This window comes from Nicotiana tomentosiformis, chromosome 4 (assembly GCF_000390325.3).
Source record: "Nicotiana tomentosiformis chromosome 4, ASM39032v3, whole genome shotgun sequence".
NCBI lineage: Eukaryota > Viridiplantae > Streptophyta > Magnoliopsida > Solanales > Solanaceae > Nicotiana > Nicotiana tomentosiformis.
The window spans coordinates 109,607,888-109,630,349 of record NC_090815.1 but is presented as its reverse complement, the minus strand read 5'-3'; the positions used below and the strand labels follow the sequence as shown (position 1 = coordinate 109,630,349).

General features: G+C 37.6%; 2 protein-coding genes across 2 annotated transcripts; both read right to left on the bottom strand.

Moving 5' to 3' along the window:
• Positions 1-431: 431 nt before the first annotated feature.
• Positions 432-1,792, bottom strand: LOC104114491 (senescence-specific cysteine protease SAG39-like). The gene is made up of 2 exons (XM_009624949.4): positions 1,295-1,792; positions 432-1,212 (listed from the first exon to the last, which is right to left on the bottom strand). The coding sequence occupies exons 1-2, from the start codon at positions 1,728-1,730 to the stop codon at positions 623-625; spliced, it is 1,026 nt and encodes a 341-aa protein (XP_009623244.1). The 5' UTR covers positions 1,731-1,792; the 3' UTR covers positions 432-622.
• A 1,411-nt stretch (positions 1,793-3,203) lies between these two features.
• On the bottom strand, positions 3,204-7,079 carry LOC138910324 (uncharacterized). Its single transcript, XM_070201555.1, has 2 exons — positions 7,030-7,079; positions 3,204-3,675 (listed from the first exon to the last, which is right to left on the bottom strand). The coding sequence occupies exons 1-2, from the start codon at positions 7,077-7,079 to the stop codon at positions 3,204-3,206; spliced, it is 522 nt and encodes a 173-aa protein (XP_070057656.1).
• Positions 7,080-22,462: the final 15,383 nt, after the last annotated feature.

Sequence of the window (22,462 nt, the reverse complement as noted above, 5' to 3'; positions counted from 1 at the left end):
TTCGTATCTGAAAAATCACATTCGGGATGCGATTCATAAGTCGCATTCAAGAAATACGGTTTATAAGTTGCATTTTGTAAATATAATTTATAATTCATCTTTCGCAAATGCAAGTTATAAGTCGCACAAGGTAAATGTCCGATGATTTATAGCGATCTATAAGTCGCATTCGGTATAAACGTAAGCCACATTCTTTGGGATTTTTAAGTTTCGCCGCATTGCTGAAATACAATTTATAAGTGGAATTTCTAAAATGCAATTAGGTTAGCTAACATAAACAGCATGTAAATCGTTCAAACAAGCATTTTGCACATTTTATAGTTTATTTTGGGCGATATTCCAGAGTGGAAGTTGACAAGGTTAGTCAATTGCTGAAGAATACCTTATCCTACCATAAAGCAATATGGAAAAGGAAGTTTAAAAGGCAACTATAAAACATAATCACATGACTCGTATTACCGATCTGTTCACATACTAATTTTTGTTCAGCACTTAAAATGTACAAACTGCTAGTCCATAACATACATAGACTCTAGATACACCACATAAATTATAATTAAGAAGGATGAACATCAATTATCTTTACATAATAATCAACAGCAAATTCGCCCTAAGGTCCGATTCAAGCAGATGGATAAGACGCTTGCATAGCAATTCCACAGAGTCCTTCCTCAGCATCAACATCTCTTTGCATTCTTATGTATCCATTCTCACCCCAACTTGTTCCCCATGAATTTTTCACTAACCAATATTTAGTTCCATCACCAATTTTTCCATAACCAACCGCTGTAACACCATGATCTAACTCAGTTCCACATTTTCCGGTGAAAACACCGCTTGAATAAAATTGGAAATCTGAACCGCTAGCATCAATAGCAACGGATATTGGTTGGTTGGCAACTGCTTTTAGCAAAGCGGATTCACTATTGTCTGGAACGTCTTCATAACCTGTGATCTTAGCTGCATGGTTGGACTCTTTACCAGTTTTGCAAGTAGCATCAGTTCCCTCATATGGGTAATTGGATTCAGTAGTAAGCCCATTGTTCTTGATTATGAATTTAAAAGCATCATCCATAAGACCTCCTTCACATCCCATATCTGACCTTGTGTCACAATCCACTAGTTCTTGCTCCGATAAAGAGATTAATTTACCCGTCTTGATCTTGTTTATTCCTTCTGTAGCAGCAACAGCAGAAAATGCCCAGCAACATCCTACATTACATTATATTAGTAATCCACATTCATTAAAATGATCGATGTTATGAACGAAAATGTTTAGTTTGTTTTAGCTTACCGCATTGTCCTTGGTCCTTAATTCCGGTAACAGCACCTTTCGTTCTCCAATCCATAGTAGCTGGAGCAGTCACATTTTCATACTTAAATGATGTGGATTTCGACAATTGTTGATGTGAATACATTTTGTATCCATTGCGGCTGGCTTTGAATTCTTCATTGCTCAAATCAGCAAACTCATTAATGCCTAAAATATAAGGTCGAGTCCCAACCTTGTTGACAAATTCAATATACTCAAAATTATCCTTGAATATTTTGAATCTTTTTGCCTTCTCTATATCATCTTTGTAAACCCGTCCAAAGAGACTCATCCACTGCTTGTGTTTCTGGAAAATTGAAGCTTCATACAAGTCTCGAGATGTGGCTTGAGAAACAAACATTTCCAACACTAGGAGAGCTCCAAAAGCAACCTTCCAATTGAATGTCAAGCTGGCCATTTTAGTTTTCACAACCTGATATCTTCTATTATCTTTGTTGAATGTTGCGGATGAAATATTATAGAGGGAGCAATGAATTTATACTACGTACTGACCCGTACTTCTGTTATGGATAGGTAACACAAGTTCTATTTTTCAATTGAATTCCTTAGAAAGCCCGGCAAGTTAAGAATGATTGTGACGATAAAGATACACTTCGTTCACGTTGCTCTGCTTCTGCAAATGATATAAACTAATAAAACTTTCTGATATATGTTTTTTTAAGGGTCCATAGTCTTGGAATTATTATAGGAAGCTGATTCATAGTCCCATGGCACAGTTTTATGATATAGTAATAGAGTAACTGATCATTACGTTCTTTTGGCCTTCAATGTGATAGGGAAAGAGGAACCAAAAACAGGCGATCACCACAGTTTGCCCCTGAAGATACATAAAGAATTAGTCTTCTCGACCGATATGATCATCTTTGTTCTATTATTTTTAGAAAATGAAAGGAAATAATGCAAAAGCAACAGTACCAATTAAATGTAAATCAGTGTGTTGATCATAGTCTATGTTTGTGTTTTTATAGCAATATCACTATATGAATTGCATCACTGTGGTTCGATTTCTCTGCTTATTATCTACATTTTCTCTTTTTTTACACCGAAGGCTGAAATTAAGGGTGACATGGGGCCGGTCCAAACGGTCCCGGTCCCGGACCGGTCCCAATTTAAACGGGCCAAACGGTCCCGGTCCTGATAGTCTTTTTGTAGGAACCGGCCCGGGACCGGGCCCACGAACTAATGGTCCCGGGCTAAACGGTCCCGGACCGCGGGCTAAGTGGGCCCAAGTGGGCCTAAATGGACCCAACAAATACTTTTTTTTATAGAAATTAGAGAAAAAAAGATGTTAATAAAAATATCTAAGACAATTCCTTGTAAATTTTATTATAGAATTGTGACCTAATTTTTTTAATACAAATTTAAAGAATAAAATATTGTAAAGAGATATTCAAAGCAATACGTTATAATTTTATTATAGCATTAAAAAAATATGGCAATATCTTTCTTAGTCTTCCTCCCCCCTATGGAATGAGCACAACAAGATGATAATACTACCATTGAGAAGAAAAGGAAACTAATCAAGATGTGTCAAAATACAAGTTACTTAATACATACTAATTTTTGTTCATACAAGTTACATGGTATCTCTTACAAGCTTCATAAATCCATTAAGATCCGAAAGAATTTTCATTAGTGGTGGCGGAAAAGAAGCTTGGTCATCACCGCTTTCGAGCGAAGCAGAATCCTCTGCAAGTTCAACTAGCATTTCTTCGTAAGCTTCGTCTACCTCTGGTTGTGATTCAGCAAGTCCAAAATTTCCTCTTTTCGAACGGATCCAATCTCTGAAAAGTACTGATTTTTTCAAGCTATTCCTCATAGACGCTCTATAATCACCGAGTTGAAGTCTTGCTTGACTGAAAGCGCTCTCTCATGCCACTGTTGAAGCTTGAATAGTTAAAATGTCTCGTGCCGTCCTTAAAAGAACCGGAAAGTATTTTTCTTTGTCCTTCCACCATTCCAAAAGATTAAAGGAGCCGTCGGGATTCACTTCTTCAATTTTCTGTGATAAATAAACTTCAAACTCATTTAGTTGTGAAAAATCACTACTAGTAGAACCTTGAGAACCCTTAAACCCTGTCCAAGCACTAAGTGCTCTTACTCTCGCAGTTCTTTTAGATGATTGAGAATCAGAAGAAGAAGGAGTTGGAACATTTGGTCTAGCATGATGTAACGCAACTTGATATGCATTATAAATAATTTGAGCATTTATTCTAATTGAGGCTATTGCTTCCGGAAGTTTAGACGACTCCTCATCTTCAAGTGCTAAACCTTTATAAACAGTTCCATACCAAAATTGATGACCTCCTAATTTCATACAAGGATTTAACAAAGCAGCAATACTATAAATAGGGGAATAGGAAAAAAATATTTTTTAATCTTTTTTCTCATAGAATCAATAGGAAGTTTATAAATTTTCCCACCCTCTAAAAAATGAGCAAACAAATTTGCAAGTTCTGCAATATAAACTAAACAGTTAGAAATAGTAGGATAATATTGCCCAGAAAATTTATTTGTAGCAATATAAAATTTTTCTAAAAAATCTACAAAGCATTTTAACATTAGCCCAATCCGCATTTGTAAGGTGCTCATCACCATCACTTACATGAGCATTAAACGTTGAGTTTATGAGGTTTCTATATTCATATGCAACAACTAAACTTTCATACATGTATTTCCATCTAGTTGGACAAGGTTTAGGAACATTTCTTTCTCTTAGGCCAAATTCATCGCATCTTTTAAAATATTCTCTAAGTCTACTTCTACGGTTTGAATAAAAAAGCCAGTTAAGAGCCATTTTAACCTTTTCAATTTCAATATTTAAAATTCTCATACCATCACCCACAATTAAATGGTAAATATGATAAATACATCTAACATGAAAAATGTTACTAAATGCAGGACTTAGTGTAGTGGTAAGCAAGGCTACAATATTTGTGTTACTAGTAGCATTATCCATTGAAACTGACATTATTTTATCATTAATGCAAAAATATCTATAAATATCCGTAACTGTGCTAGCAATAAACTGCCATGTGTGACGTGAATTAATTATTCTATAAGCAATAAGTTAAAAGTTAACTCCTTGCCACAAGTTTTACACTTAGTTTTACTTTGTGGAATTAGTTGAGTAAAAAATGACCAAATAATAGATGTTTCTGTCTGTTTAATACGTTGTCTAGAAAAAATAGGAGCAGTAACATGAGTATCAGACGGAGTATCAATTGGATTATCACTAGTTGGGTTAACTTCAGGAGCAAGACTAATGTGTGTATCGTAATCCGGTTGAGTTTCATCAAAATCTATTCCCTCATCATCATTTTCATCAATAGTCGGATTAGAATAAAGAGCATTCATTAATTCATGGTCTAATTGTTCACCAGCTCCAACATTATGGCAAAATTGACTCTCAGTAAATTGTAATAAACTATTATCACTATCAAGAATAGCAGGTGTAGGACGGATATGGGATTTGGGTCGGGGAGCCAGGGGCAGTGGAGGAGAAATAAATTGGCCACTAGATTCGCCACTCTTGGATTTTTCCTTATTTTTACCAAAAAGTTTTTTTAAAGAAGCCATCTTAATTAATCAAATAATAAAAAATAAATAAAACAAACAAAACTATAATATTAAAAATTAAGAGTTGGAACGAGTTTACCGAATTGACGAATAACTTGTTGAAAATTAATTATCGTTGAAGACTTGAAGATTTTAATTCACCAACTTCACAATTTTTTCACAAATTGTAACAATAAATTAAGCAATAGTAGCAATTATAGAAGAAAATTATAGAGAGATTGAGAGAGATTGATGATTTTGTGAGAAAAATGAAAGAATGAGGGGGTATTTATAGTTTAAACTTTAAAATAGGAAAAAAATATAATTATAAAAAGTTTGGGGGTGGGGGTGGGGGAGGGAGGTTAAATGGCTATTTTGTAAATAGCCAACGGCTATTTTAACAAACCCAATGGCTATTTTTTAAATGCCCAAACGGGTAGAATATTTTTTTAAAATTTTTGACCATTGGGACCGTTTGGGCCTACCAAGACCGGTCCAGTCCCGGGCCTAGCGGTCCTAAAGTGAAGAACCGGCCCAGAAGATCGGACCAGGCCCACTTAGCCGGTTCTAACTGGTTCAGGCCCGTTTAGGCCCAGAAGATCGTTTGGTCCACGATCCCGGGCTGGTCCCTGTCCTGAACCGGCCCACTTGCCACCCTCAGGTGAAATTGACGTAAGAAAATAAGTAAATTCAATTGGTTTGGCGGTTGCTGCAGTTGAAATTATAGCGGAGATATAGCATATTAATTACAAATAATTCAAAAGCATTCAATAATTATGGAACCAAAGAAACATAACACCCATAACATTGACATCAATTACTGGAATTTGGACTTAACGCTGAAAATGCATACAATTTCACTAACCCTTACAAAATATTCTCCAGATCTCCCCTTTTTGGTATTATATGTATGTCACAACTATGTTAAGCTACAATTGGACAATTTTGTCCCTGATTTATTAGCTTTATTTTTCTTACATTTTAATTAGCAAAACTAGTTTTTTGTATTTCATTATCTAAGGCATGCATTTGTCCTATCATGTCATTCAATTTGGCTACGTATGATATAATCTACAGTTGAATTTGCTCCTCATGTATTCATTCTATCTTTTTTCCATCTTCACATTGAGTACACTAGCTTTTTCTTTTTATCATATGGTGAATTATTTTCTATTATCGACCTTCAGATGCATTGGTTCGTTAATACGAAGTTATGATGAGTGATGATATTAAAAGGAAATGAAGTAGACCTAAAATTACATGAAAAAAATTCTCTCAAAAGACAAATCCTTTGAAATCAATGCGAATTTAGGAAAGATCGATAAAACGTAACGAAAGAAAAAAATTTATATAGGTAATACCATTTACGAAGAAATATATTTTAATTATATTAATACGGATACTTTAAGTCTCATGCTCTCTATTAGTGTTTTAGTCCTATTAGAAATTCTTATACCAGTAGCAAATATAAAGAACTTCTATATAGAAAAATGAAGAGAATATCTATGTTGGCCTAAAATAATTTTTAATATATAACATGACCTATGAGGATTCATTCATATAGCAAATCTCAGCCTATTATGATACTACTAGAATTTGACTATTTTTCGACTGAAAAATTCTGACTGAAAATTGTAGTCGGCAGATTCCGACCATTTCGGTCGGAAAATAAAGAAAAAATATTAAATATTTTTTAATAATATTTCGACCATACTCCGACATAGTTGGTCACAAGGTTTTGGCGAAAAAACCCGAGAAATTTATTTGCGACCGATTCAGTCGGTAATCAAAAGTCAAAGTTATTGCCTTTGAATACATTAGTGTTTTTCACGGATTCCATCGGAAATTTCAAATTAATTTTTTTAAGTTACTGACCGATATGGTCGAAAAACTTTTAAATATTTAAATAATTATTTTTTCAGTAAACTATCAACCAAAGTAGTCGGAAAAAAATGTGCTTTTTACAATTAAATTTATTTCCGACCGAATTGGACGGAAAATGTAATTATATCCCCAGCCTGACTCCTTTCTTCTTTTTTCTCTCTTTCTCTTCTTTCCCCCTTCACTCCCTTCGCCCACTAAATCCCTCGTCGCCGTCTAGGATTCACCGTCGCCATCGACTTCACACCTGGCGGTACCACTCTTTCTCCCTCTCTCCCCCATCCCTGTCACACGCGGCAACCCCCATTTTTAACCCCCCATTTAATTTATTTTTTCAGGTATTGTCTGTTTGTCTCTAGCAGTGTGAGTCTTCTCCGACGACTAGCATCTTCTCCGACGAGGTAAGTTGTTTCTTCATCCTTCCCCGGCCTTGATTATTAATATATTTATCCTTTTTGTTTGTATTGTCATTAAAATTAGATTAGTTTGACTATGAAAATATTATAATTGAAATTAGGGTTGAAATAAAGAATAAATTATTCTTTAAGATTGAAAAAATATTATTTAGAGCCTTAAGTAATATTAAAATTAATCTTCTTATGAATAAAAAAATTAGAATTAGGAGTAATCTTCTTTTGAATAAAAAATTATGGTTGAAATGAAGAATAATTTATTCTTTTATATTCTTCTTCAATAGGAGTAATCTTCAATTTGTATTGTAATTTATACATGGTATAAAATTAGGAATAAAACTATTCAATCATGACTATATTTTTACATTGTAATGTATGTATGTTATTCAATTAGTATTAAGTAGTGTTTTGAATAATTATAACATTAATTTTGATTCATCTTGCAAAGAGCTCCAATTGTATTTTATATTATTTATGTGATGTAGCTAGTATAACTTTAACAATAGTGAAGTAAATATATAAAATAATTGTAAGGTTAAAGTTTATTAAATATAATAAATTCATTGGTTTGAGATTGTATTAAGTTTTAGGTTGCTTGAATAAATTCATTGCTTTGAAATATCAAATTACACTAAAATATATAATTAAACTATTTAGATAAGAAACTTTTGAAGAATAAAATATATTGATTAGGGCAAATAACATAAATATTTCAACTTCTAATCTTTTATATGTAGATGGAATTTGGGCATCGTAGATGGATGTATAATAGAAATTATCTAAATAGTATGGGATTGCGGGATAAATTTATCGAAGAAGTTGCTAGTTTTATTGCTAAGGCAAAGACAATTGATGATTTCTTTCCCGAATGGACGATTAGGTGTCCATGTGTGAAATGCAAGTGTCTTAAGTTATTGGGGCCCAATATTATTACTGTTCATTTGTATAAGAAGAAGTTTATGAAAAATTATTATGTGTGGACTATATATGGGGAGAGTCATGCTAGTGTAGATGATGTTCATTTTCAAAACTCGCCAAGCGGTGAAGAAGGTAGTCCCATAGCGGAGAATATTAATGTTGAAAATTCTAGATTTAATGAAATGATGAGGGATGCTTTTGAGATGTTCCCTGGGGCTTAATCCGAACCAAATGATGAGGCTAAGAGCTTCTTCACACAGTTAGAGGAAGCTAGTTGTCCGCTTTATGAAGGCACATCGCATTTCAAGTTGTCTGTTGCAGTTAAATTATTAAGTATTAAATTGGATAATTGTATTTCTCAAGCGGGCATGGATTTTATCATTGGCCTTATGAATGAACTTAATCCGACCAAGATTGACTTGCCTAAAGATTTTTACACGGCAAAAAAATTAGTTTCCGAGTTGGGTCTTTCATTGGAGAGGATTGATTGTTGTGAGAGATTTACGATTGGGTTAATAATTTGAGGATGTATGATGGGTATGCATCAAACTTATCTAGGTGTGTTGATATGAAAGAAGGGAAATTGACGTCTATGAAAAGCCACGATTGTCACATTTTCATAGAATCTTTGATGCGTATTGCATTCAATGTTTGTCCTGAAAGAATATGGAAGCCCATCAGAGAGATATGCTTATTTTTCAAGGAGTTGTGCTCTATCACATTGAGGGCATAAAATCTAGTTTACATGGACAGTAACATTCGCTTAACTTTAAACAAGTTGGCAAAAATTTTTCCGCTTGATTTTTTTGATATCATGGAACATCTTCCATTCACCTTGCGCAAGAGGCATGACTGGGAAGACCAATTCAATGTAGATGGATGTATCTCTTCGAGAAGTAATTATCTCAAATCAATTATTCTTATGTGTTTTAGTTTAACACTATTTCATCTCAAAATCGTGCTATGCAGGATGATTGACAAATGTAAGCAGGCAGTAAAAAATAGATCATGGATTGAGGGATCGATATGTGAGGCATATCTGGCTAGAGAAATATCTTATTTCTTTTCATATTATTTTGAACATGACGTGCCATGTTTAAGAAATAGACCTGATCGGCATGATGAAGGTGGCGATACCGATCCATTGGCACCACCATTTTTCATATTCAATAAACCTGAAAAAGACGGTCCAAAACGTAGTCCAACACGAGTTTTGACTGAGATGGAGCTAAAGTCAGCTACAACACATGTTCTACTAAATTGTCTTGAAGTCCAACATTATTATATATAAGTGTACATTTATATTACCAACTTATATTCAATCTCAATTATCTATCATTTTAACTAATAAAAAGTTTCAAATATGCCGGACAGTTGATTTGTGGGTACATATGGGCATGAACATGTTTATCCTAAGTTTGCAGAATGGTTTAAATACTTTATAAGTATTAGCAAAGTTTCTTCCAATGTAAATTAATATCAGTTGTACGTGCTTTTTAATTTCTAATTAACTGTTATATATTGGGTTCGATCTAGGTTCATAATCCAAATAATAGTGTAAATGATCCAGTTTTACGTGACATTGCTTGGGGACCTACCTTTAAGGTCAGAATGATGTCTAAGTATTCTGTCAATGGGTACAAGTTTCAAACAGATGAATGGTCCAAGGCAAAAAAATTAATAATAGTAGCATGTATGTGAAAGCTGATGGTGATGTTGATTATTATGGTGTGCTTCAACAGATATTAAAAATAGAGTATAATGTTGGTTGGCCGAAGAAAAAATTGGTACTCTTTCAGTGTGTATGGTATGATCCAACACCTACTAGAGGTACAAAGGTGCATCCGCATTATAAAATACTTGAAATAAAGCCCATATGGAGGTATAGACTCTATGACCCATTTATCATAGCACAAAATGTGAAACATGTATATTACGCACCTTATTCTTTGTGCAAGAAGAAGGTTACATGGCGCGTAGAGATAAAAACAAAGCCTGTGGGTAGCGTTGAGGTCGAGGATGCATTAGATGTAGCGTGCCAAAATGACATTTTAAGTGTTGAAGCAATGGTGGATAATGAACTAGTAGGTGAATTGCAGGATAACGAAGGCCTCTATGAGGAATTCGAGCCACCAGTCCTTAGATCAAATCAAAGTGCTTATGAGGAAAGAACATCCATGGCAAACGATGATGGAGATTCAAGTGATGAATATGAATCAAGCAAGTAAGGATGAATAATTATATGATAAAAATAAAAAAAACGATAATGAAAATGAATATGATCAATATGAAGAAAGCGGTGAGGATTGAGTTGTGTGTGTGTTTTATGACTTGTTTGATTTCTTATGTTATTATTTTATTTTTATATTTTGTTGGACTTTATATAGGTTATTTTTTAATTGTTATAATATGTAGAAAAATTACTTTATATTATTACCTGTTGATTTTTTTATTATTATATTTTATTTTACTTAATTTGCACAGATGGATTCTAAGGGTAAAGAACTGAAAATATCTAAGAAGAAAAAAACTATTTTTCCATTCACGAGTGACCACATTCCTCCACACATGCCTAGGATGAGTCCTGCTCCTAGTTTTCCTCGTCCTTCTCAGTCCACGACTGCATTACCACCCGAGTGTTTAGAGTCCCCCCTCCCCTGGGTAGGGGTGGGCGTTTGGTCTATTCGGTTCGGTTATTTGGTTTTTGGTTTTGTAAAAATAGTAATCGAAATCGAACTGAAATAAGTTTGGTTCAGTTCGGTTTAAGAAATTCGGTTCATTTTATTTCGGTTCGGTATTCGGTTTGAACATTATCATATTGGGCTCTCTCTATGTAATAATTGGACTGACGAATTTGTTGGTTTTCTTTCAAAATTTCGATAAATTAGACTAAAACCAACCAAAAATTTGTTGGTTTGCTAATAATTCGGTTTTTCGGTTAACCGAACCAAATAAACTAATAACCAAAAACCGAACCGAAAAACTGAAATTTTAAAATTTTAAACCGAAACCGACCGAAAAAACCAAATAACCGAAATCGAAATAAAAATATTTTCGGTTCGGTCGATTTTTTCGGTTCGGACCGAAATATGCCCACCCCTACCCCCGGGCTAGCACAGTACATTATTATTCAACGATGACCCAGGGTGGTTCAGTTACCACTACTATTAATTTTATGCCCACACCTAATTTGCCACATTTGAGTCCTCGTTTCTTTGCTAGTTAACATGATGGCTCACCATTGATTCCATCCTAGGGCGGGCATGATGGTTCATATTTTGTGCCTCCATTATCGTCCACTCTATTATTATCTCCATCATCATCAACTCCTGGTATTTCTAGACTTGATATTGGAGGATCTCAGACAGCTGCATCCCCATCTACTTGTCACATCCCAATTTTCCCTCCGTTTGGGTATCGTGATGGCACCTAGTCTTAAGGACTAGGTAAGCCTAACAATAATTAAAACAACAACATTATTTAAATAGGATCTCTTATAATTTTCAAAACCGGCAGTACAAGTCATAAGCTCTACAGAGTATTTGCTAGAAAACTTCTAAATACAACTGTCCAGAAATAAGAATAAACAGTGCAAAACAAAAAGTTGAAGGTGACTCCGAAGCCTGTGAACGCAGCAGCAGGTTTACCTTGAGTCTCCACAGCAACAGTCCACACAGCTAGCTAACAAACAAGTACCTGGATATGCACAAAAATGTGCAGAAGAGTAGCATGAGTACACCACAGCGGTGCCCAGTAAGTATCAGGACTAACCTCAGTGGAGTAGTGGTGAGGAACAGTCAAGACACCCACTGGTCTAATAAACTGAACAGATATAAGTACATGAACAACTGAAATATGATGTCACATAAAGACTATGCAATATGGCTCACAGTACAGTAATGGCAGTAAGGAAGGAAACAACAAGTATCAGCGGAATATCATGAAAATGGCACATAAAGGTGAATGGAACACAACCTAAGTCCGAAATTACAAATACAACAAAGACAAATAATAACTTAGTAACTACAACTGCTCTTACATCAGGTTTTAGTCAGCAACTCCACGAGGTACCGAACCTCGGACAAATCACAACTTACGGGTCTCAATACCTAAACTCTAACACTTGGCATCATGTGCCCTCAAAATATCTCATAACCGCACTGACGATTCACGTGACAATAGAGTCATTCTCACATAGAAGGCAAGTAAACAAGGGTGAGCGTCTATGCTCAATAATATCCAGAACATCTCTTATCCGATAAGAGTGCTTAACTACATGTATGCTTGTGCAAGTGTACTACCATAGTCCATATCAGCAATTAAGCATAAGGAAAAAGAACGGACATCACGTGAAATATTTTCTCACAGCTTTCACAAGATAAAGCTCACACAGGTACGTATACCACTATACAAATATCAACAACAATAATGCCCTCAGGCCACAAATCATCACAAATCAACCCCTGACACAGCCCACCTTGTCTCACCACAAGTGCAATAGTAACATAAATGCCCGCCTTATCTCGCCACATGTGCATAATAATATTTTCACCTTGTCTCGCCACATGCGCAACATACACACACATACACACACACACACACACACACACACACACATATATATATATATATATATATATATATATATATACATATCTCGCCTTCTCACGCCGCATGTGCAAATATCAATGGTAACAATAGCACGGCAGAAACCTCGTGTAACCCCATAGTAACAACCGCACGGCAAAAATCTCGTGCATCATAATAATAACAACCGCACGGTAGAAACCTCGTGCATCACAATAATAACAACCGCAACAATGACAATAATACAAAGTACGACAAGTAAATCAACTCAAGAACTTTAATTCACAAAGAAACGGTAGAACCAATTCACAAGGAATAACCACAGTAAAGAATGCTAGGCGTAAAGAGAACATCTCAACAAAAGATGAAAACTAACGTGTAGCAACAATCCCACAATATACACTTCAACAATAGGAAAGCTAACACGAATCAAATAATGCCAAATAAAATAAGTCGACTACGATATAGGATATCTAAACTTCTTTTAAGGTTGAGGAAATTACGAAGGATATTCAATTAAGGATAAGCAGCGGAAAAATAATCATAACCTCAATTAAGACTGAACAAATTATAGGATGAAATAATAAAAATTTCAAATAAAGATAAGCACTTATGAAAAGATAGCATGGTTATAAAAGAGATAACAATTTCAATTAAGGCACATATGAGTCAAGTAACAATAATAGTGGATCATGAAGCAATTGATTCTAATTAAGCAAGTTGATGTGAATCTAGTAATTAAGATATATAATCATAACAAGAACAACTGCATATTCAATGGATACAAGGACCTAAGAACCCTAAAAGGCCAACTTCCCACAAATAAGCATGTGCACGCACTCGTCACCTCGTGTACACGGACTACAATCAACATAGAATACTAAAATCCTAAGGGGAAGTATCCCACACAAGGTTAGGCAAGATACTTACCTCGAACCAAGCTCAATCAGTCCGTAAGAATGACCTTTTATCAATTATCCGACTATGAATGGTCCAAATCTAGCCAAACACAATTGCATATCATGAATACAGCCATAATAGACTCATCTAATTAATGAGATCAATATTTTAACAAAAATTTCGAAATTCGCCCTAAAAAGTCGGCCCGAGCCCACGTCTCGAAATCGGGTAAAAATCACAAAAATATGAACATCCATTCACTCACGAGTCCAACCATATAAGAATTACTCAAATGCGACTATAAATCCCCTTTCAAAACTCGAAATCTTTATTGAAGAAGTTCTTCCAATTTTTTCCCAATTTCAACACCAAAAATCCGAAATTAAATGGAGAAAATAACTATAGATAAATGTAATACAACCAAAAACAAATTAGGAATCATTACCCCAAAGCTTCCACTAAAAATCCCTAGAAATATCGCCAAATTCCGAGCTCTCAAGTCCAAAAACGATGAATGAAATCAAACCCTCGAATTTCTCTTTTCTGCCTAGGCGTGAGACATAATTAGACGCATCTACGCAACCGAAGGTGCGCATGTCCAACCGCACCTGCGCATCCTCTCACTTCTGCATCCCAGAATCCGCTTCTGTGGAGCCGCTGATGCGCACAAATTCTCTGCACATGCGGAGACCGCCAAGTCCAGCTCTTCTCGCACATGCGCCTCCACCTTCGCATTTGCAGGCATCGCAGATGCAGAATTTTCCTTGCACCTGCGACCCTTGAAACTCCTCCACTTTTCCGCTTCTGCGCTTGCCTCTCCACACATGCACTCCCGCACTTGCGGTCTCTTCACCGCAGGTGTGAAAATACCAGGAGCCCGAAGACTTAGCAACAACACATATCAAACTTTTAATCTGTTAAGCACCTGAAACTCACCCGAGGCCCCCGGGACCTCAACCAAACATACCAACCAATCCTAAAACACCATACGAACTTAGTCGAGACCTCAAATCACATCAACTAACGCTAAAAATCACGAATCACCCTCCAATTCAAACTTAAAGAACTTGAAACTTTAAATTCTTACAACCGATGTCGAAACCTATCAAACCACGTCTGAATGAACTCAAATTTTGCACACATGTCACAAATGACACTAAGAACCTACAGCCACTTTCGGAAATCCATTCCGAGCTCGATATCAAAATTTCCACTATCGGCCGAAATCGCCAAAAATCTAACTTTCGCCAATTCAAGCCTAAATCTACTACAGACCTCCAAAACACATTCCGGGCGAGCTCCTAAGCTCAAAATCACTCAACGGAGCTAACGGAGTCGACGGGATTCCATTCCGGATCCGTCTTCATACAGTTCCAACTACTGTCCAAATTCTAAGACTTAAGCTCTCATTTAGGGACTAAGTGTCCCAAATCACTTCGAATCACCCGATAATTGAATTCAACCACGCATGCAAGTCAAGGCATATAATACGAAGCTGCTCAGGGCCTTATGCCTCCGGACGGGACTTAAATTCTCAAAACGACCGGCCGGGTCATTACATCCTTCCCCTCTTAAACAAATGTTCGTCCTCGAACGTGCTAAGAATCGCCTCAAAGTCTTCGAATCACTGAAAGTGCATATCCAACATACACCCGCGGGCGACTCCATGTCACCCCAATCCACATAAGCCTGACGACACCATCCCAACTGAAATTCATCCCTTCTGCCAACACCGATAAGCCTTAGAGTCAAAATTTCTCACCTTCCATTTATCTTCAAAAGACCCGACTATAAATCCATAACCGGTATCAATCTCATCTAGCTGTAACAACTCATGCCTATACCCACAAGGTACGACCACACCACAAGACACACCACACATAGGCCCATAATAACATTTCTGATCACAATAGCTGCCCGTAATCAAAACCATCACCGGCAATTAGCCTCATATCCGTTAGAAACCTGTTCAAATCTCCACAACACTGACAACGATACAAGAAACATGAAGACCTCCTGACTATACACCCGAATCAACAAGTCACAACTAACACCACCGGGCACACACCTCACAAGCTAAGACTCAAGAAGCACATAACGAGAATGACTGAATACGTAAAGAGAACCACATAAGAGAAACATCAAACAAGCCCGACAGGCACAACTCTATAACAGTACCACACTACAAATCAATTTAAATAGGAAAATCAAAGTATATGAACAAATCACAAGAATCTCGTCCTGATATAACTTCCACCGCGGCACGCAGCCCGACTCAAACATATCAAATCACATGGAGTGGGGAGGGTCTCGCCCTCAACTCTGAATCACAAGTCGAATACACATCATACCAATGGAAATCTTCCACTAACTCAATTCTGCCAATACAATCTCAATACTTGCTAAACTCCCACCCCGGTAGAGTATCAAATCACAAATTATAACCAATTTACTCAGGAATCACATCAAACCTGCCATAATGGACAACATAAATTCACTTATAGTCTCGTAACTTTCAATAATGAATAGAAAAAAATGATAGACACGGCTATCACTCATAGAATCTCCCAACGGGGTAAACATCTAAACATAATACTAAGTCATAAACTCACCCATAGGTGGAAAAACAAGTAGGGGAACTCGCCCCGATAAGCAGAAACGAATCAAAATACGAATGGTGCCCCTCTGTAACAAATCAAAAGCATACATGTATGACATCATCTGGCGTAGTGGCCTCAAGCCTACTATATGAAACACATCAACGGGTTGGGCCTTCCCCTCTTGGGCGCCCTCTACTCGCCTAAATACTTCGCTGTGACACACCTATCCGGAGTCTAGGACAATCTCTCACCCTGTGGCTGGTGTCTCCACACTCGAAGCAACCTCTTTGTTGGCATGGCTGTGGGAACTGTGCGGTACGGGTACTCTGAGACCCATGAGCACCTGAAACACTGTGTGAAGCCTGAAGTGCAAACTGCACTGACTGACCCATGAAACCTCTATCATGTCGTACCCTGCCTCCAAAATAAGGACCAGTAGATCTCTCCGGCCTATGAGGCCTCCTCACCTCCCTGTTCTCTCTCTCCCGATCTCGCATGTACTCTCTCTCATAGCCCCGCCTGTCCTCTTTCTCCTGATCCCACATGCCCTCTACACGGTGAGGGATCCCTACCACCTACTGAAACGAAACATCTAACTCTAACTCCCGAGCCATGCTGAATCGAATATCATGCCTGAGTCCCTCAATGAATCTACGGACACACTCTCTAACTGTGGCGACCAAAACAGGTGCATGCCTGGCCAAATCACTGAATCTCATGGCATACTCTGACACTGACATAGTGCCCTAGTGCAGCTGCTCAAACTTCGCGCGCCATGCATCTCGAAGGGACCGAGGTACAAACTCTCTCAGAAACATCTCTGAAAACTGAATCCATGTAAGTGAAACTAACTCGGCTGGGTTACCCAACTCATATGCCCTCCACCACTGATAAGCCGCTCCCCTGAGCTGGAACATAGGCAAAGCAACCCCGCTCGTCTCCACAATACCCATAGTACGGAGAATGAGGTGACACCCTTCCAAAAAACCCTGTGCACTCTCTAAAGCCAAACCACTGAATGTAGGAGGGTCATATTTCTTGAACCTTGCAAGTCGAAGCTACTCTTCCTCAGATGTTGCTGCCCTGACCATGGGCTGAACTGGAACAACAGTCTGTGTCTCCATGACACCTGGAACCTGAACAACATGAACTCGCTACTCTGGGATGTGGGCGGCGAGAGTCTGGGTTCCTCCCCCGGTCTGTGAAGTAGCTGGTGCAACCGGAATCAACCCCGCCCGAGCCAACGTACCAAACATGCTCAGGAACTGCGCTAAGGTCTCCTGAAGTCCGGGGGTAATAACAGGCACCTCCGGTACCTGCTCCCTAACTGGAACTACTAGCGACTCCTCAACTGTTGCTCTGGTAGATGATCTGGCCGCGGTACTTACTCCTCGTCAGCCTCTGCCTCTGCCTCTAGCGATACTTGCTCCAGGAGCAGCGTTGTCAATAACTGTAGCTCGTGTCCTCACCATCTGTGAGAGAATGGAATGATAAAAGTTCAAACTCCGAGATCAATAAGCTCGCACAATATGAATGAAAGAAGTGAGATTGTCCTAATAGTTCTGTAGCCGCTCGAAGATAAGTACAGATGTCTCCGTACTGATCAGCAAGACTCTACTAAACTCGCTTATGACTCGTAGCACCTATGAACCTAGAGCTCTGATACCAACTTGTTACGACCCAATTTTCCCTCTATTTAGGTATCGTGATGGCACCTAGACTTAAGGACTAGGTAAGCCTAACAATAATTAAAACAACAACATTATTTAAATAGGATCTCGTACAATTCCCAAAACCCGTAGTACAAGTCATAAGCTCTACAGAGTGTTTGCTACAAAATTTCTAAAAACAACTGTCCAGAAATAAGAATAAACAGTGCAAAACAAAAAGTTGAAGGTGACTCCGAAGCCTGCGAAAGCAGCAACATATTTACCTTGAGTCTCCAAAGCAACAGTCCACACAGCTAGCTAACGAACAAGTACCTGGATCTGCACAAAAATGTGCAGAAGAGTAATATGAGCACACCACAACAGTGCCCAGTAAGTATCAGGACTAACCTCGGTGGAGTAGTGGCGAGGAACAGTCAAGACACCCACTGGTCTAATAAACTGAACAGATATAAGTACATGAACAACAGAAATATGATGTCACATAAAGACTATGCAATATGGCTCACAGTACAGTAATGGCAGTAAGGAAGGAAACAACAAGTATCAACGGAATACCATGAAAATGACACAGAAAGGTGAATGGAACACAACCTATGTTCGGAATCACAAATACAGCAAGGAAAAATAATAACTTAATAACTACAACCGCTCTTACATAAGGTTTTAGTCAGCAACCCCACGAGGTACCGAACCTCGGACAAATCAAAACTTACGGGTCTCAATACCTGAAATATAACACTTGGAATCATGTGCCCTCATAACATCTCATAACCGCACTAGCGATTCACATGCCAATGGAGTCATTCTCGCATAGAAGGCAAGTAAACAAGGGTGAACGTCTATGCTCAACAATATCCAAAATACCTCTCATCCGATAAGAGTGCTTAACTACGTGTATGCTTGTGCAAGTGTACTACCATAGTCCATATCAGCAATTAAGCATAAGGAAAAAGAAGGACATCACGTAGAATATTTTCTCACAGTTTTCACAATATAAAGCTCACACAAGTACGTATACCACTATACAAATATCAACAACAAGAATGCCCCCAGGTCACAAATCATCACAAATCAACCCCTGACACAACCCACCTTGTCTCGCCACGTGTGCAATAGTAACATAAATGCCCGCCTTGTCTCGCCACACGTGCATAATAATATTCCCACTCTGTCTCGCCACATGCGCAACCCACATATATATATATATCCCGCCTTGTCACGCCGCATGTGCAAATATCAATGGTAATAATAGCACGGCAGAAACCTCGTGCAACCCCATAATAACAACCGCACGACAGAAACCTCGTGCATCACAATAATAACAACTACATGGTAAAAACCTCGTGCATCACAATAATAACAACCGCAAAAATGACAATAATACAAAGTACGACAAATAAATCAACTCAAGAACTTTAATTCACAAAGAAACGGTAGAACCAATTCACAAGGAATAACCATAGTAAAGAATGCTAGGCGTAAAGAGAACATCTCAATAAAAAGGGAAAACTACGTGTAGCAACGATCCCACAATATACACTTCAACAACAGGGAAGCTAACACGAATCAAATAATGCCTAATAAAACAAGTCGACTAAACTTCTTTTAAGGTTGAGGAAATTACAAAGGATATTCAACGATTCAATTAAGGATAAGCAGCGGAAAAATAATCATAACCTCGATTAAGACTGAACAAATTATAGGATGAAATAATATAAATTCCAAATAAAGATAAGCAGTTATGAAAAGATAGCATGGCTATAAAAGAGATAACAGTTTCAATTAAGGCACATATGAGTCAAGTAACAATAATAGTGGATCATGAAGCAATTGATTCTAATTAAGCAGGTAGATGTAAATCTAGTAATTAAGATATATAATCATAACAAGAACAACTACATATTCAATGAATACAAGGACCTAAGGACCCTAAAAGGCCAACTTCCCACATATAAGCCCGTGCACGCACTCGTCACCTCGTTTACACGGACTACAATCAACATAGAAGACTCAAATCCTAAGGGGAAGTCCCCCACACAAGGTTAGGCAAGATACTTACCTCGAACCAAGCTCAATCAGTCTGTAAGAATGCCCTCTTATCAATTATCCGACTCCGAATGGTCCAAATCTAGCCAAACATAATTGCATAACATGAATACAACTATAATACACTCATCTAATTAATGAAATTAATATTTTAACAAAAATTCCGAAATTTGCCTTAAAAAGTCGGCCCGAGCCCACGTCTCGGAATCGGGTAAAAATCACAAAAATACGAACACCCATTCACTCACAAGTCCAACCATATAAGAATTACTCAAATCCGACCACAAATCCCCTTTCAAAACTCGAAATCTTTATTGAAGAAGTTCTTCCAATTGTTTCCCAATTTCAACCCCAAAAATCCGAAATTAAATGGAGAAAACAACTATAGATAAATGTAATATAACCAAAAATAAATTAGAAATCATTACCCCAAAGCTTCCTCTGAAAATCCCTCGAAACATCGCCAAATTCCGAGCTCTCAAGTCCAAAAACGAAGAATGAAATCAAACCCTCGAATTTCTCTTTTCTGCCCAGGCGTGAGACATAATTAGACGCATCTGCACAACCGCAGGTGCGCATGTCCAACCGCACTTGTGCATCCTCTCGCTTCTGCATCCCAGAATCCGCTTCTGTGGAGCCGCTAATGTGCACAAATTCTCCGCGCATGCGGAGACCGCCAAGTCCAGTTCTTCTCGCACATGCGCCTCCGTCTTCGCATCTGCGGGCATCGCAGATGCAGAATTTTCCTTGTACCTGTGACCCCTGACACTCCTCCACTTTTCTGCTTCTACGCGTGCCTCTCCGCACGTGCGCTCCCGCACCTGCGGTCTCTTCACCGCAGGTGCGAAAATACGAGGAGCCCGAAGACTTAGCAGCAACACATATCAAACTTTTAATCCGTTAAGCACCCGAAACTCACCCGAGGCCCCCGGGACCTCAACCAAACATACCAACCAATCCTAAAACACCATACGAACTTAGTCGAGACCTCAAATCACATCAACTAACGCTAAAAATTACGAATCACCCTCCAATTCAAACTTAAAGAACTTGAAACTTCAAATTCCTATAACCGATGTCGAAACCTATCAAACCACGTCTGAATTAACTCAAATTTTGCACACATGTCACAAATGACACTAAAAACCTACAGCCACTTCCGAAAATCCATTCCGAGCTCGATATCAAAATTTTCACTATCGGCCGAAATCGCCAAAAATCTAACTTTCGCCAATTCAAGCCTAAATCTACTACAGACCTACAAAACACATTCCGGATGCGCTCTTAAGCTCAAAATCACTCAACGGAGCTAACGAAGTCGACGGAATTTCATTTCAGATCCGTCTTCATATAGTTCCGACTACGGTCCAAATTTTAAGACTTAAGCTCTCATTTAGGGACTAAGTGTACCAAATCACTTCGAATCACCCGATAATTGAATTCAACCACACAATCAAGTCAAGGTACATAATACGAAGCTGCTCAGGGCCTTATGTCGCCGGACGAGACTTAAATTCTCAAAAAGACCGGTCAGGTCGTTACACAACTAGTATTGCTTTAGTTGCTCCTTCACGGAGAAAGTATGCTGGTGGGACTATAGAGTACGATCATATGCATCGATTGATTATCGTATGCTATAGGGACGGGTAAGCAATTATTTAATTTTTAATTATTAGAATAAAGATTTACATATATTTAACAAATTTTTATTTTACAAATAATGCTGGTTTTTGCCATCCTTCCAGGCTACATATATGGTTGTGGAAGCTGTGTAGCTATTTTTTCATGAGCCGATTAATTCCTGGAGAGAGATTCCATACCAAATCAGAGTGAATATATGGCTTCAATTTAAGGTACGAATAAATATAATTTATATAATATTTATTGTGTTCCTCTAACATTTTGTATTAAGGGTGTATGGGAGCCTCAACATGAAAATCAGATGAATGAAAATTTCGAGAAGAGAGATCAGAAAAGGATTAAAGATACTCACTTTGTTACTCGGAAAGGTGGGAGAAGGCCTTTGTGATTGCGTGAAGATGTATGGTCTCAACTATTGGTGAAGTGGAATACCGAAGAATGAAAGTAGAGGAGTGAAAAGGCGAAGGCAAACAAAGCCTCCAGTAAAGGCGGCTCGTTGCACACCGAAGGTTCAATCGGCTTTACAACCCATGATCGAGATTGGTAATTCATTTATAAAATTTTACTCAGCTTTACTTATATGAGATTCAAGTAATAAACTCATATTTTTGATTTTGAAAGGAAAAGGCACACGGGAGATGTGTCTCATGCTACTGATTTTGAGGAGTCGCATAATAATAATAATAATAATAATAATAATAATAATAATAATAATAATAATAATAATAATAATAATAATAATAATAATAATAATAATAATAATAATAATAATAATAATAAGAAGAAGAAGAAGAAGAAGAAGAAGAAGAAGGAGGAGGAGGAGGAGGAGGAGGAGTAGGATAGTACAAGAGAAGCATGGGTCGAACCGCGTGCATCAAAAATATATGTAAGATTATAACAATACTACCTTTATTC

What these genes read in the sequence shown, in the direction of transcription:
- LOC104114491 (XM_009624949.4), bottom strand. Translation starts at nt 1,730, where the DNA reads ATGGCCAGCTTGACATTCAATTGGAAGGTTGCTTTTGGAGCTCTCCTA. An exon ending in TAAGGACCAAGGACAATGCG is followed by an intron (nt 1,213 to 1,294) that starts GTAAGCTAAAAC and finishes AATGTAATGTAG; the next exon opens with GATGTTGCTGGGCATTTTCT.
- LOC138910324 (XM_070201555.1), bottom strand. Translation starts at nt 7,079, where the DNA reads ATGGGGGTTGCCGCGTGTGACAGGGATGGGGGAGAGAGGGAGAAAGAG. An exon ending in GGAGAGAGGGAGAAAGAGTG is followed by an intron (nt 3,676 to 7,029) that starts GTACCGCCAGGT and finishes CCCTATTTATAG; the next exon opens with TATTGCTGCTTTGTTAAATC.